The sequence below is a fragment of the Carassius auratus genome, chromosome 2 (genome assembly GCF_003368295.1).
Source record: "Carassius auratus strain Wakin chromosome 2, ASM336829v1, whole genome shotgun sequence".
NCBI lineage: Eukaryota > Metazoa > Chordata > Actinopteri > Cypriniformes > Cyprinidae > Carassius > Carassius auratus.
Genome location: NC_039244.1, coordinates 15,764,447 through 15,780,267, shown reverse-complemented (window position 1 = coordinate 15,780,267; position 15,821 = coordinate 15,764,447). Strand labels below are relative to the sequence as shown.

General features: G+C 36.7%; 1 protein-coding gene and 1 pseudogene across 1 annotated transcript; one reads left to right on the top strand and one right to left on the bottom strand.

The window, feature by feature from the left end:
- Positions 1-308: 308 nt before the first annotated feature.
- LOC113040617 (target of EGR1 protein 1-like) lies at positions 309-2,386 on the bottom strand (annotated as a pseudogene).
- Positions 2,387-8,681: 6,295 nt separating this feature from the next.
- Positions 8,682-11,861, top strand: LOC113117539 (elongation of very long chain fatty acids protein 4-like). The gene is made up of 8 exons (XM_026286288.1): positions 8,682-9,012; positions 9,169-9,235; positions 9,490-9,677; positions 9,753-9,833; positions 9,931-9,987; positions 10,083-10,197; positions 11,197-11,324; positions 11,421-11,861. Exons 1-8 carry the CDS (start codon positions 8,998-9,000, stop codon positions 11,586-11,588), a joined length of 819 nt encoding a protein of 272 aa, XP_026142073.1. The 5' UTR covers positions 8,682-8,997; the 3' UTR covers positions 11,589-11,861.
- The last annotated feature ends 3,960 nt before the right edge of the window (positions 11,862-15,821 follow it).

Here is a 15,821-nt window from a genome sequence, read left to right as displayed (position 1 = left end):
CAAAGTTAGCATAAAAACAGATCCCAACAGACTAAAGACTGTAATTAAGCAAAAGCTGGTTCAACCAAATACGGACAAGAGGGGGTGTTCCTTTTTTTCCCCCCAACTCTGTTATTATTATTTTTTTCTATTCCCATTGTAGTAAACCTTGCATTTAAAGGCTCTTTTATAGTATCTACTAAGTCTACTCTAGCAAACTGTTAAGAATACTGAATTTAGATTTAAAATCAGAAGACGAAAAACAGCCATGCCCTGGTCAGAAAACGGTAAAAAAAAAAAAATATATATTTTATTTGAACAAAAGTGTACACAAATATGGAAATCTGAAAATCAAAGGTTTCTATGCTGTTCCCTCAGGTTTTACAGCAGAGCTTTTTCCCCAGACATAGTCCATCTTGTGCACATGAGCCTTTGAAGACTTGGAGAAGGTGCTTTTGGCTACATGTAGAGGAACAGACTTGCCACTGAGGAAGAGTTTATTGAGACATGCGGGGAGCAGTGCTGGGTTCTTCTGTGTTTTTTGTCAGATTTCTGGCATAAGCAAAAATATAGACCGTTATGAAAGTGTCAAACCCTGCTCGGTGAGTTCCTCCTTCCACTTTCTTCTCTTTTGGTCTATCAGGACTTCAGAAGGTGCTTCTGGCTGAAATTCCTCATTTCCTTTCTTGCTGGCTGTTTTCCCAGGTTCAAACGCATGCACAGCATCTGTTGGCTCAGAACTCGCTGTCTTCTCCTGATGTTCAGGGAGTGCTGGTTCAGATATGGACACTGCCTGGTCCACAATGGCCTCTTCAAAGTGTGACTTTTTGCCCTGAGGGGAACTGCATGTCTTTGGAAGCTTTCTTTTTGTTATTGTGCTTCCTTTTCTTCCTCTCTGGTCTCCTCATCATGCTGAATTCTAAGGTCTGTGTCATGTGACATGGGGCACTGCGAGCCGTTAGGACACCATCCATACGCCTAGAGCAGAAAACATTACCAAGTGTCACATACAAAATGCTGTATTTTTGTGGTATAACATCCCTTCAGGCCATAAGGTATACAATCACAAAGGGATAAGTTAAAGTGAGACCTATTATAATTCTAATGATATGTATTTATATTCACAAAATACCACAAGTGTTATCATTTACTAGTGGTTTTATTTGTTTTGCATGAATCTCAAGGCTTGAAAGTGGGGGGGGGGGGGTCACAGACAGCTCTCATTCAAACAGCACAGATCGAGTGATGACCGAAACATCATCTGGAGTCATTTCATATTTAAGGTGAATGCATATTTGTTTTAATGGGTTTATGTAAATTAAGTTACAAGATTCATACAGAAGAATATTGTGTAAATGTCAGTAAACAAATCTGATAATTTGCCGTTCATTGATACTTCTATGAAATCAAATATTATACAAGTATCATTATTGACAGTACTGACCTTGATCTTTTATAGCACTTATTAGTAAAAAGCGGCCATTTAAAACATTATTTAAACTATTTTTCCTTATTGTTGACTCTATATCAGTTTGAGAATTAATAGAAAAGTTTTGATTTCTGAACAGTAGTAGTAGTGTTGAGGCACTCACAGAGAACTGAACACAGATGTTGAGGGCACCATGCTGATTCTGGTAGTCCGAGCAGGGCCTGTAGTCTATGTAGCTCTGCATGTTGCCTGTATATTTACAAAACTCTCTGAACACATGACTCCCATTGCCACCTCCTGCGATGGCTTTGCTATTTTCCAGCTTACTGTGGAGGACAAAGAAAATGCCTTACATTTGAGGTACTGAACAGACATGTACACTTTGTTGTACTTTTGACATAGAGATATTACACATACCACTTCTTATAGGCATATTCCAGGTATGAGGCTGTAAACCTCAGCTCATACTCTGTTGCATACTTAGTGTCATAGATGCCTAAGGGAAACATCTGGGACAGATCGGCAATACATGTGCCCAGTTCCTCAGGTAGATGGGCATAGAAGCACTGGTACAGGAAGACCATGTCTATCAGACCATTATGGACCACTAAAGGCTTGTTGGCCCTGAGCAGTTCTACGAACAAAGAGCGCATGTTTACCCCATGGGCATCACCTCCCTAAAACAAGCACAAAACACACTTAAGCTTCCAAATCTTAAAGTTCTTGATAAAAAAAAAAAAAGTTTCAAAATTTTTTGAATAGGTTCAATCATACTTTATCATTACCCTTATAATAAGGAACGCCTCCAGCATATAGTTTGTTGAAGTCAAGTATTTAACACTTAAATGTCCACATTCGGTTTAGTTTCTAGATACAGACCGTATCAAGGGCAATGAATGAAGATGTTTTAATGGCTATCACCATTGCTGCCCACAACTCCTTAAAGTTGTTTGCCTGTACTTCGATAACTAGGACCATCATTGAGGTTGACATTATATAAATCCCCTAAATAAACTAACATCTGCTAAACACAGCGACTTTCTTACTGGTCTTTACTAAATCGCAAACTGTCGCTCTAAACGACGACAAGAAGTCACCGCTGTTATTTATAAGTAACGTTAATACAAGATGATAGTGCTGTCGATGCAGATACTGTTGGCAAAGTTTCATTTGGGGGCGTAAATTAGAACCGAATAGATCTATAATTTACATGTCCCCGTCATTAAGTGTCTAGATTTCACGTTTAAACAACTGCTCCTATATGTACTCCTTAAACGTCGTTAATGTGTTCTTCACACTATTATAAGTTAAGTTACCCGTGTTTGTAACATGTGAGTTTGTTTGTACACTTACGACTAGAGTTTCTTCTATGCTTCATGAAGATTGGCATGAGGAGCGTTTCCGCCACCTACTGGACTAGAGTGTGAAGGATAGACGAGAATATAATACATTTAGTAAATACTATTAATTTCTTGACAGTCTAAGAAATATGTATATAACATGAATATACTGTACCATGAATATTTTAATTAGTTCAGAAAAATGTTATGTACATTAAAATGTACATTGACAAGTCAAAAATATCTCAGAAACCCCTTATATCTATACTTTTAACCCCTTTTAAATATGAGAACATAAAGCTTAATATTTACAACTGCTCATAAGTACAACTTTTTTTTATTCCGTAATGTTGTTGTTCTTCTTCTTTCTATTACAGTCTTTGTAATACAGTCTTTTTTTTTTTTTTTTTTTTACTTTTTGTTCTGTATTTAACTTATGTTACTAAACTGAATGCAATACAACTATTAATCAGGCCAGTTGAAAAATACAATGTGATCATTTAACTCGGCATCTAAACTTGAATGAGGAACAATACAGTCTACTTTAAACGATTGTTTTGCATCTTCGTGAAAACTTGTTGAATTATAACTTATATAAATATGCTGCGCATGCATACGTATGTATAATCATTTACATCTGCTAAATGTGGACGAATTTTATACAGGCATTACTAAAGTCAACTCTGAGGAAACACGTAATCAAGTAGCCTACCGAACTGACTGACGCCATTTTGGCTCAAACAAATTCTGCATTTCACATTTTAGTAAAACAAATCGTCTTAAGGAATCGCATTTTATATTCAAAGCATTAAAGAGACTAAATTCATTGCGCACGTCTGCTAAAATGACTTGCGTATCTTTTTCTGACGTGTAAAGTATTTTTAATAATACACCTGCTGAGTCGTATACAGTGTAACAGTCCGCTACGTGTCATCATTGTTGTGCCCAGATGATAAGTTAAACATTTGGCATATGTAAATAAAAATGGGTGGATGCTCCGCTCCAAACTGCTCGAACTCCACAACTATTGGAAAGCAGCTCTTTCGCTTTCCGAAAGACCCCTTGCGCATGAGAAAGTGGCTTGTAAACTGTCGGCGTGATTTTGTTCCCACTCCCCTGCTCCAGACTGTGCCAGCCAGTCAAGTGAAAAGCATGCGAACATTCAATTCTACAAAAGACGACAATTAAAACATTAGTATATTAGTCTCTTTTTTATGTAATATTATATGCATTTTTTTTTTTTTCATAAAGCTGTATTTTCATTTTCATGACGTGCAGGACCACTGCCAGTTTGAGGAGATCGCCAGATCACCAGCAGGGGGAAGGAAACTCAAACCCAACGCCATCCCCACACAGTTTGATGTAACCGACCCTCCCTCTCCTGTCACCCCACAAACAGTGTTAACTGTTAAAAATGAGCCAGTTAAAGTTATTAGTACAGAGCCTCTGAGGGGACACGAGATTGGGGAAAATCAGTGCTTTTGATTTTATTAGTAAAACTTTTGAATTCCTTTTCTTCGTTATTGTTATTGCATTTCACTGTTCTCTCACAAAGGTATTGTGTTTCCTAGAGAAACTTTGCATTCGCTCACAAAACTTTTGGATTACCTACAATTTTGCATTCAATGGCAATTTTTTTTCTGCTCTTGCAAAGGTGCTGTTTTTCAAATAATTCTTGCCTTCACAAAATTTTTGTTTTGTGAGGTAATGTATTGTTTTAGACTGAGAAACCTGGGATTCGATCACATAACATTTGTAGTCTTTAGTGTTCCCTCATTCCCTCAAACATTTGTGTTCTTCTTTGTGCTCACTCCTAAAATTTTTGCCTTCTCTTGCAAAGTATTCAGTTCCCCCAACATACTTCCCATTTGCTTTTTGCATTCTCTTTCAAAAGTATTGGATTTCCCCATTTATCAACAAAATGGGGGGAAAGAATGCACAATGTAAAAGTTTTCTGATTCATTTTTTGTTAAAAAATTTATAGTTTAGGTATGTATGTAAATATCTGAAATTAATTCATATTATGCAAGCATAAAACTAAATAAAACACCAGCTTCAGTATCACCAGCAAATCTTCACATGGTTCAGTGATTCCCCACAGAGCAAGTTAGCATCAATTAATGGTGGATCTGATGAGGAAGATGCAAAATGTTGATTTTGAAGATGATGAAAATGTTTAGAGATTAATGCATCAAAATGTTTACATTTACATTTTACATATGAGCCAGATGCTGAATGTAAATGTATGTGATTATGATAGCAAAGCCATCATCATTTTGAGTATCTCAAGAAGCCGTCCCAAATTTCAACAGATAACAAAAGAGCTGCTTTATTTTATTATTTTGTAATTGTTATTACAATATCAGGGCAATTTAGAAGCCCTTCTGTATTAGTAATACATTGTGGGTTCCAAATATTTACAGACGCATCTCAATAAATTAGAATATCTTGGAAAAGTAAATTTATTTTAGTAATTCAACTCAAATTGTGAAACTTGAGTATTAAATAATTTCAATACACACAGACTGAAGTAGTAAGTCTTTGGTTCTTTTAATTGTGATGATTTTGGCTCACATTTAACAAAAACCCACCAATTCACTATCTCAACCAATTAGAACCATAAGACCAAAAAAATGATGTCAGCATCAGCAGCACACAGTCAGACTACAGAGAGGGGTAACATGTATTCTTAGAAATCATCATGGATTGTAAAAATTAGCAGTTGAAAGCACAGCTTACATTTTGTCTTTTCTTTGTTTCACAGGCATAGGAAATGAAGAAATGCCTTTACAAACTGAGTAAAATAGAGAAGGGGCTACAGGTTTTTCTGTTTGAGGATCAGATACGTACCTTAACGTTAACGTCGGAGGGCAGTGTGGTCCCGTGGAACTTTACTGACAGCCCGTAAAATCCGCTGCGTATTAAAGGATACGAGTACATAAGTGAACTGGGCTACCCTTTGCCTACCCTTTGGACGCTGTGTAATCGCCTAGAGCCCAAAATGATTTTGACCACAAGTGTGCAGGACAAACTGGCAGAGCTGGGCCTGGGCATCATAACAGCTTGTGACAGTCTAGAGGGCAACGTGATGAGTGATGAAGGACTGATTGGAGTCATGACCTGAGACACTTTGTTTGTAAGAAACTGCACTAATGCTGTTAAACGGTTAAACCACCCGAAGGCCAAGCTGCGGCAGGACTCACAGAGGATGCTTATTTACTGGGTTCAGTTATTTTGGATTGTTGTTGTTGCATTTAAAAAGCATTTGCAATAATACCACAACCGTCTAGAGTTAATTCACTATCATCCAGAAAGAAATATTTGTTCTTGCTGCAGCTGGCTATGTAGTTGAAATCTCTTGATTCAAATATTGCATCTGTTACCCATTTTTGAGAAAATTTAGCTAAACTGTTATATTTGATATAACTGGATAATTTCAATTGTTCGCATAATCATAAACGACTAAGAATGTGCCCTGAAAACCAAAGATTATCACTCTAAACTTAATTTTTACTACTGAGACAAAGATAAGTTTTCACTTGTTTCAGTGAGAGGAAGTTGACAAATGAGACTTGGACTTGTGTAAAGTCACTATTTTAAAGTGGGATGTTGGTAGTGGTGCTGTTTTAAAGTGGTGTAAATCAGGTGTATCAGTAACTTATTTATAGAGCAATCACGCAAACAAATAATGCAGTTTCCAAACTGAGGGGGCTGTTCTAAATAATAAACTTGCGTCTTCAAACCAGAATTTCTGGTTCTGTTTTTTTTTAGTTTTTCCTGAGTTCCTTTTTGCCACCCCTGTCTGTGCAGTTTTTTTCAACAGCTCTTTGATGAATCCCTTGTCAACTATGTGTTTTAAAGGCATAGTTCACCCCCCAAAAAAACTTTTCTCCCCCTACTCACTCACTTGTCCCTTGTCCATGAGATGGTGTAAGAGCTTTCAAGAATATTTTGTTAAGTGTAAATCTCAGATTGTTCACTTTGGTGTAACTACAGCGAGGCCAGACAACAAATAATCGATCTATGTTCTCATTTATTTACTGGAATCTGAGACCCCTGATCTTTTTTAAGGGTTTTAAGGGAAAGGTATGAGCCGAAAAGTACATTCACATATATTTTAATATCCATGCTGAATTACTTTTCAACAGACCTGTAATAATTGGTAAAACACTTGTCACTGAGGGATCCATTGCATCGTTTCAACATGACAGTAAATCTATAGATATATATATTTTCACATGACGTGATCAATGAATGTTTAGCTCAACAAATATTGCTAGAAAGAAAGAAACTCAAATACAAGACTCATGAACTGGCACAATTTAAAAACACTTAAGTATCTGTAGATGGATTTATGTTTTAATATAAAAGAGAACACAGAAAGCTTTAATTAACTGATGTTAAATATTATTCACCCATGACACAAAATTGGTTCAATATATATGTTTTTTTTTATTAGTATATTTTAAATACATTTAAAATTTTAAGAATATCTACACATTTCAAAGCATATAAAAGGCTTAAAATATAAAATACAGTTATTAAAACATTTATGTATTTAAAGAATTAAGACAAAATAATGTATAAAATATATACAAATTTTAGTATTTAGTAATCATATAAATTACAGTAGGCTATATAATTATCAAATTAATTAGAATATGTAATAAGCATAACAATATTTATGAGGGACACAATTACAGCCATTTTGTAGAATGACCCTCCTCGTAGTAACAGTTTTTATTTCTAGTATAATTTCAGTGTTTTTGCTTTATTCCATTTGTAAACTACTGCAATGCAAAAATCTTGGCTGCTCTGTCAGTTAAATCTGCTTGTGTTCTCTTCCTTTTGTTTCGGAAGGTTGGGAGACCTGTGAGACAAGCTGACTAACATATCATTCCTGGTTGTCTCCCATATACTGGGAGCTGTAGAGGAGGACGGCAGAGGGCATCCCTGTGTATCAACAGAGCCCACTGCAAAACCATGTCTGGGACATCTTGGAGGGAGACACAGATGATTTCTTAGTTTATGACAGGTATGAGCAAAACACACTTCTAAATCTATTCAGTGATATGACCAGTCTGACTAGTTTTCCTTTAGGGTCATGTGATTCTTTTGAAGCTTCTCCAGAAAAAATATATATATCTGAGAGATTTTTCTCAAGCATTGTTTTCTGTGTTCAGTGTCATGGTCATTCTTTTGTATTTCCTTTCCACACAGATGTGGACATCTCAGCTTCCACATTGTCCTCCCCTTCCGTTTCCTTTCACGTCCCTTTTCAGAAGCTGCCATCAGGGTTACATACCACAAAAATATATGCAACTGCTCAGTGTATGAAAATATTCAACAATATGATGCTTCAGAAAGTACAACATTTATCAAATGTTTGCAAAATGTTCATTAACAGAAACACTCTTCCAGTTAAAAGCAAATTTCTCCATATCAGAAGGCTTTGAAAACAACGAAGACGATGCAAACAAGCCTACAGAAGATACTAGGAATACAGAGCATCATCACCATCAACATAAGCATCATCATCATTACCATCATCACCAATATTTGCATTATCACCATCTAAATAACAGTAACCGCACAGGTGTCACCAGATGTCACCAGATGTCACCGGTGGTCCAAAGGAGCCAATGCAGCATTCACATAATCATTATAACTTTGTTTTCTTAAAAATTATTTAAACATTTATGTTAAAAAAAAAAATTAACAAAACTTGTGTCACTTTTTAAGAGAACAAAATACAGCCTATAATAAGTGCTGAGAGTAAAGCTGTAATAAACTGAGAGTAAAGCTGTAATAAACCCAGTCTAACTCCTATAAGTGAAGTCATTTGCAAGTTACTTTATAAAACTGATTAAAATCAGTATTAATTCCGTAGCCTTTTAAATTAGGCTTAATTAATAATGGCTTTAAAAACAACAAGTGTTAAATGGCTAATACAGTACAACGCTCAAAATAGCAGATGGTAAAGAATAAAGTCATCTAGGGGATTTTGGTAATCCGTCTTGTGGAGGATGTGAACTCCTTAACTCCTCATTGAGCCACTGATTCATGCTGAACAAGGCCTCTGTTGCGTGATTCCATTAATAACATCATGTCTTGTCTCTCTTGGAAATGAAATAGCGATCATAATTGACATTTGTACACAGTTACACCTGTAGTTACACCCTTCAACGAACTCTCGCGCTGTTCCTAGATGTAACCGACGGATGGCGCTGTCTGGGCATTACTGAATGAATGGCAAGCGCAATGGTAAGGCATCTACGCGTAATATACAATTTCACATATATTTATTGAGTGACTAAAATACTTTAGGGTTTGTTTGTTTGTCTGTTTGTTATTTTCATTTACAGTATGTCCATACGTTAACAAACTCCTTATTCATCTCTTCTATTATTAATCGCTCAGGTGTCTGTATCTCCGTCGACATGGCAAAGCCTCCAGATATTTTACCAATGGGTCCTAGAAAACGGGGGTATTTTTCAAGCAATTGCATGTCTGGTGTTCTACTTTAAATCTGCTCTTTATCATTTTTATACGATATAATGAATTACATCAGAAAACGCAAGTTTTAGACTAGGCTACCGGTGCGGTGCGGATAAACTGCGTTTGACTAATTGGTCCTTACGAAACCAATAGACTGTGAAAATACTTTTATAAACTACTTTAACCAAAGGCTATAATGCGGTTTAACGAGCTAATGAAGCCATTCGTTGATTCCCTGCACAGACCAGAGGACAGGTGGATGGCTGTTGGTGTATTCTCCGCTCCCTGTCGGGGGGATCTTCCTGTGTTACCTTCTCATCGTCTGGCTTGGCCCCAAACTCATGACTAACAGAGAACCAGTCAACATCAAAGCTCTTCTTATTATTTACAATTTTTCCATGGTGTGCCTTTCTGCCTATATGTTTTATGAGGTATGACAGCTAAAATATTAAATAAGTCTACTTATGTCCCATTCGTTCATTCGTTTATTCAAGTTTTACTTTTAGTTCGCAGCATCATCTTGGTTGGCAAATTACAGTTTGGTGTGTCAGCCTGTGGACTACTCTGAAACCCCCTTGGCAATGAGGGTAAGCTATATATATATATATATATATATATATATATATATATATATATATATAGTTATTGCTTTTATTAATTTTGTGTCATTTTAATGCCATGCAGATGGCCAGAGTGTGCTGGTGGTTTTACTTCTCCAAAGTTATTGAACTTACTGATACAGTAAGTGAATTATCCATTACCTTGATGTCAGATAATTGTTTATGAATGTCTCATGATGTTTTATTACATTAATTTGTAAATGTCATTATCATCAGATGTTCTTCATTCTGAGAAAGAAGAACAATCAGCTGACCTTTTTGCATGTGTATCACCACGGCACCATGATTTTCAACTGGTGGGCAGGGGTCAAGTATGTTGCAGGAGGCCAGTGTAAGTATTCTTTCTTTGGAGCAAAACAGATTATTGTATTTACACTCAACAGTCCACTTAGCAGAATATAACAATCAGTGTCGACTTTTTGAATAGAGTGCCATAAGAGTCAAAGTCCAAACAGCTGATAAAAACATCACCCAAGTTCACAAGCAATTCACACAGCTCCAGTCAATTAATAAATGTCTTTTGAAGCAAAAAAGCTGCATGTTTGTAATAAACAAATCCATTATTAATCCCTCATAATTTTTGTCCTCTCTATTAGAATCCACCGACATATTTCTTCATAACTGTTTTGGACTGTTTTCATTTGTATGTTACTTGATCTATGCATAATTCTCAATATTATGAATAGTGGACTCATGTTTTAGCTGTAAGCAAGGATTTGAAGTTAAAAACAATTCATAATGAATTTGTTTATTACAAACACGCAGCTTTTCATTCTGACGGCTCCCATTCACTGCAGCGGATCCACTGATCAATCCACTGAGCAAGTGATGTAATACTAAATTCTCAAAAATCTGTTAAACTCATCAACATCTTGGAAGGCCTGAGGATGAGTAAATGTTCAGCAAATTTTCGTTTTTGGATGAACTATTCCTTTAATCAGATTGTAAATTAAACAATAAGGTTAAACTATTGTTGGTCCAAATGTCTGAGACAACATTTAAAATATTTAAATCTTGTAATAAACTACAAAAAAATGTCTATTGAAACTTGAAATCCTGAATGGATTATGTCAAATCATATTCAGCTCCTAAATGGGCATCTTCATATCGGGGGTTGATTTAGTTGCAATGGCACTCAGACGCCACTAGGTGATGTATTGCTTCAGAAATACACAATGAAAGTATTCTGAAATGCATTTGTTATTGTAGGCTATTGATATTAAACAGCTGATATCTCATGGATTTTGCTATTTTATCTGTTTCAGAGAGCCATATGTTCTAAAGTGTCAAGGCAGAGAATAATTGACTAAAGATGTTCTCTCTCCCTCAGCGTTCCTTATTGGCCTCATAAACTCTTTTGTTCATGTGGTGATGTATATGTACTATGGCCTGGCAGCATTGGGCCCACAAATGCATAAGTACTTGTGGTGGAAACGCTATCTCACTTCCCTTCAGCTGGTGAGACTCTTATTTTATTTATTTTTTGAAGGGAATAATAACTTAAAATAAAGGCTCAGTCACTTTTATGTAACTGTCTTTCTTTGTCCCCCTCAGCTCCAGTTCTTTATCGTGACCATTCACACTGCAGTCAACTTCTATGCTGACTGTGACTTTCCTGACTCCATGAATATGGTGGTGCTCAGCTACGCTTTCAGCCTGATCGCTTTGTTCAGCAACTTTTATTATCAGAGCTACATTTCCAAGAAGACCAAGATGGCATGATAGCATGGAGATGGAAGATATTTAAATATACATATATATATATATACTTTGAATGTTTGAATAAAAATGTGACATCCATTGATCCTGAATGTTGTGGATGAGGTTGAGACTGTCTGAAGGACTCGGTTTAATCCTTTATCTCAGATCCGTTTGTCTCTGTACTGTCCCCTCCTCCAAACAAGAGCCCATACAATCTCTTCTCTCCCATCCCCCTCCGGTCATTAGGGATTGAGACCCTGCAACGCTCTAGTGATCTGGCCAAATTGAAATAAACCCGAGTCCACCTTCTGCTCCTCACTCACGTATTTATCTAATCTCCCACTGTGACACTTCATTTGTTTTATCACTCATTGGATAAGGACAGCCAATCACAGTGTAGCTTGGGGGGGTGGCTTATTTAGGGCTCTGCCTTCTTTACAGCTGCCATCTTCTACCTTGTCTCAGCCCTATGCTTTATTAAATATACCTTTTGTTACCTTTAATTTATAGTATTTGCATTTAATACATTATGAATGGCACACAAGCATGAAAGCTTGCCACACAGAAAAAAAAAATCAATGGTGTAGAGAGAAGATTTCTCCTGAAAAATTGTTCCAGCAAGCTCTAAATAGCAAGTGAAGGGCTACTCCAAAAAATAAGCACTCTGTCACCTAAATGACATGTGTCGAAACTGTGACAATGTCCTTTCATTGCAGTGGAAGGTAATGGCTTGGAATTGCGGACTATTGTGCACTGGAACATGCTATACCCCTGCATAAAATTGCATGACATTATAGACGTCTAAAAATCGCAGTGCTCTTCTAAATGACCTCTTAAATGTAATGCATTTTTATTATTTGTTCTATTGATAGCTTCTTAAAATACCATTTTATTTGTGAGCAATATTTTTCCACAGAGCAGACATAGGTTTGTGCCTCAGGTTCGGCTTTAATGCAGTCTGAAGAATTCATTGCATCCATTTGAATATGTGTAAGCTCTCACCTGTCTCTCGTTCAAATAAAAGTAGCACACGCTTCTCCGACATGTCAGTCATCTGACAAAATGTGCCCAGGTTGCATTTCACCTGTTGAAGCTTACATTCCCCACAGTGCCATCAATGTGCGACTCTTCATGCATCCCACAGTCCAGTGTGGTAAACAGACAGCTCTCAAGGTGCACCTCTAAATGTCACTTTCCCTGCAAGATGCCAGATGAAGGCCATCATTTCAGTTTGCTGTCACTTTAAGTCGCAGCCATTATTTCCTCTGCCTCTCTTTGTTAAGGCATATAAAGAGCGAGCAGCAAATGTCTCTGATGCAAGCTGACAGAAATGGAAGTACTTGTAAAGGTGAACAGAAGATGAGGAATCTATTCACCTCCCTCAACATTATTTGTTTAGAATTAGGCACATTTTGTTTTCAGGAGCAACAAATGATCCCAGAAGAAGATGGTTGTAGTCTTTATGTAGTAACTTGTTAGAATCTTACTTTATATTAAACACAAAAGTTTCAACCGACCAATAGAAAGACAGACAGATAGATAGATAGATAGATAGATAGATAGATAGATAGATAGATAGATAGATAGATAGATAGATAGATAGATAGATAGATAGATAGATAGATAGATAGATAGATCTCTATATTGAGCCATGCTCTTCTGCTTTCTCACCACACATGAAGCAGAGTGTTCCTTCTGCTGTAAACTTTAGAGTGGTGTTGTGTTCTGGCTGAGGTCGGTTTCCTCTCAGTCTGAACTGTAATTAGTAATCACCCAGAGAGGGGCTGAGACCTCCTCACCACTGCCTGTCAGTAATCACACATGCCCTGAGTACCAGCAAATGAACTGCTGATGATGGTGCTTTAGGTTCGGTACGGTTTTCTCACACAAAGAGGGTTAACAAGAAGGTTAGCAGAGCTCAGCCACTGCCACACTCAGCTTCCCTGAGAATCTCCAGCAGCGGTCACAGCCACTACATGATCAGAGCGGTCTGGCGGATGTGGTGTCAGCGAGGTGGAGGCCATCACGCTCATGTTATTGTGTTTCATTTCGGACTGCAGGAAGATCTGCTTAAGATAGTAGTGAGTGTTTTATGGAAACCTGACGACCTGACCTGACCTGTACACACACACACACATAAACCTGATCGCTTAATAAAGTGTTGTTGATTAAGTGTGCTTCTTATCTTAAAAAAGCAAACCTTAGATGACATTAGCATTTTAGCAATTATTTTGTTTTTGTTAAATTATGTAAATTATAGGAAGGGTAAAAAAATAATAATAATAATAACGGGGACATTAATAGTCTAATTATCACTTTTTGTTAAGAAAACATCCTTACAGAAAGTACTGCGGTGTGGTATATAATATAGTACAAAATCACTTCCATTGATATAGCATATTAGTATTATTAATATAATAAAAATAAAATTATTTATGCACATACAGCAATAAAATTAATTATAAAATTATAAACACTTGGTCAAAATCCACTGGACTGAAACATTGCAAGGGAGATACAATTTTTTATTTGCATTTAGGCTATGAAAAAATGGCATTATTACCATAGTACTGTCAAAAAAAATGGACAAATTACAGAAAGTTGTGGAAAACCCAAATGGGGTACAGACACATTGTAATGCAGCAAACAAAAGAGTTCAAAAGAATGCGTTGCTCAAGACAAATGTATTTTAATTCTATGGTAATACTCATATGTATTTATATATTATTTGAATCTTAGCATATGCTGAAATTGACTTTTTGTTCAGTTCTTCATTTAGACCTGTGACAGCAGAACTTATATATGTTATTTATGTGCTCAGTGTACATATTAAAAGATCACATGGCTCAGGTTTATTTGCTCACTCTTCATGTTTCTCACAGGGGAGGATTTATTATGGTGTTTTATTTAAAGGGGTCATATGATGCAATTTAATTTTCTCTTTGGAGTGTTACAAGCTCTTGGTGCATAAAGATGATCTATGAAGATGCAAAGACTAAAGTCTCAAATCCAAAAAGGTATACTTTATACAAGTTTACAGTCAACCACGTCCCTCTAAAATGGCTCGTTTTAACACGCCCCCACATCTCTACATCACTGTATTTGCATAATGCTGCACAGATGTTCATGCAAAGAAAGAAAGTTCTCTAGGCTGCCTGCCTCCGCCCCCTCAAGAGGAGTTTCTCAATGTCAAGGATACTTCCTTGGCAGGACTGATCCTTCCAAGTCACTTCCTTCAGAGGCTAGGCGAGACTCCTCTTTAGCATTCGGAGAACACGTAAATGGAACAGGCTAGCAAGTGCACGTAATTACGTCATTACTTCAGTGAAAAGGTCCGTTTGAATTAACGCTGTGAATGGTATCGTTAAATTACTTTGGACAACTTAACTAGTTATTTATAAAAGAAATGCTGATGACGCAACCAAGTTAACAATTTTAAAATGACATGTCTGGTTCAGTTAACCATTTGTATTTGTATAATTTACAATATGAATATGGTATTAATTTGTACTGGCATTTAAACGTTAAACTTTACTTATATTTACTACAGTTATAACAAATGTTTGGTAACATAAATAAAAACCGTTAACGCTCCGACATTTCAACATTTTTGAATTTTTGAACAAGATAGCAAAGCTGCGCGCATAGGATTGTGGGTGATTTGAGAGCGCGAAGAGCGTGAAGGATACACATATGCATCTTTTCTTGTGTATGGCATATTTTTCGAATGAAGGACTCTGTCCTTGGTTGAAATTCCGAGGATCCTCGACATTGGAACAGTCCTTCGACGGATGTCCATGACGTAGCATCCTCTAAATACTGGCTTCCGAGGATCCTTCCTTGACATTGAGAAACACCTAAGGTCTCAGTGTGTGACCCTGTTTCGTTGAGGAAGCAAAACGACTTTGTTCGGCCTTCCAAAAGAGGACACGACTAGAAATCATGTTTACATCACGTTTATAATGGGTTTTATCTTTACATCTTGTCGCTCTGGCCGGACAGGGTATCACAATAAGTTACGGGGCGTAACATTTCCATCACACGCTTGAGGTATTCGGCCAATCACAACGTGCTGGATAGCTGGCCAATCACAGCATACCTCTCTTTTTAAACCGATGAGCTTTGTAAAAATCTATGCGTTTCAGAAGGCAGGGCATAGAGGAGAAACAATAATGTACAGTATGTGGAAAATAATGTGTTTTTTTAACCTTAAACCGCATAAACACATTTCATTACACCAAATACACAAAAGAA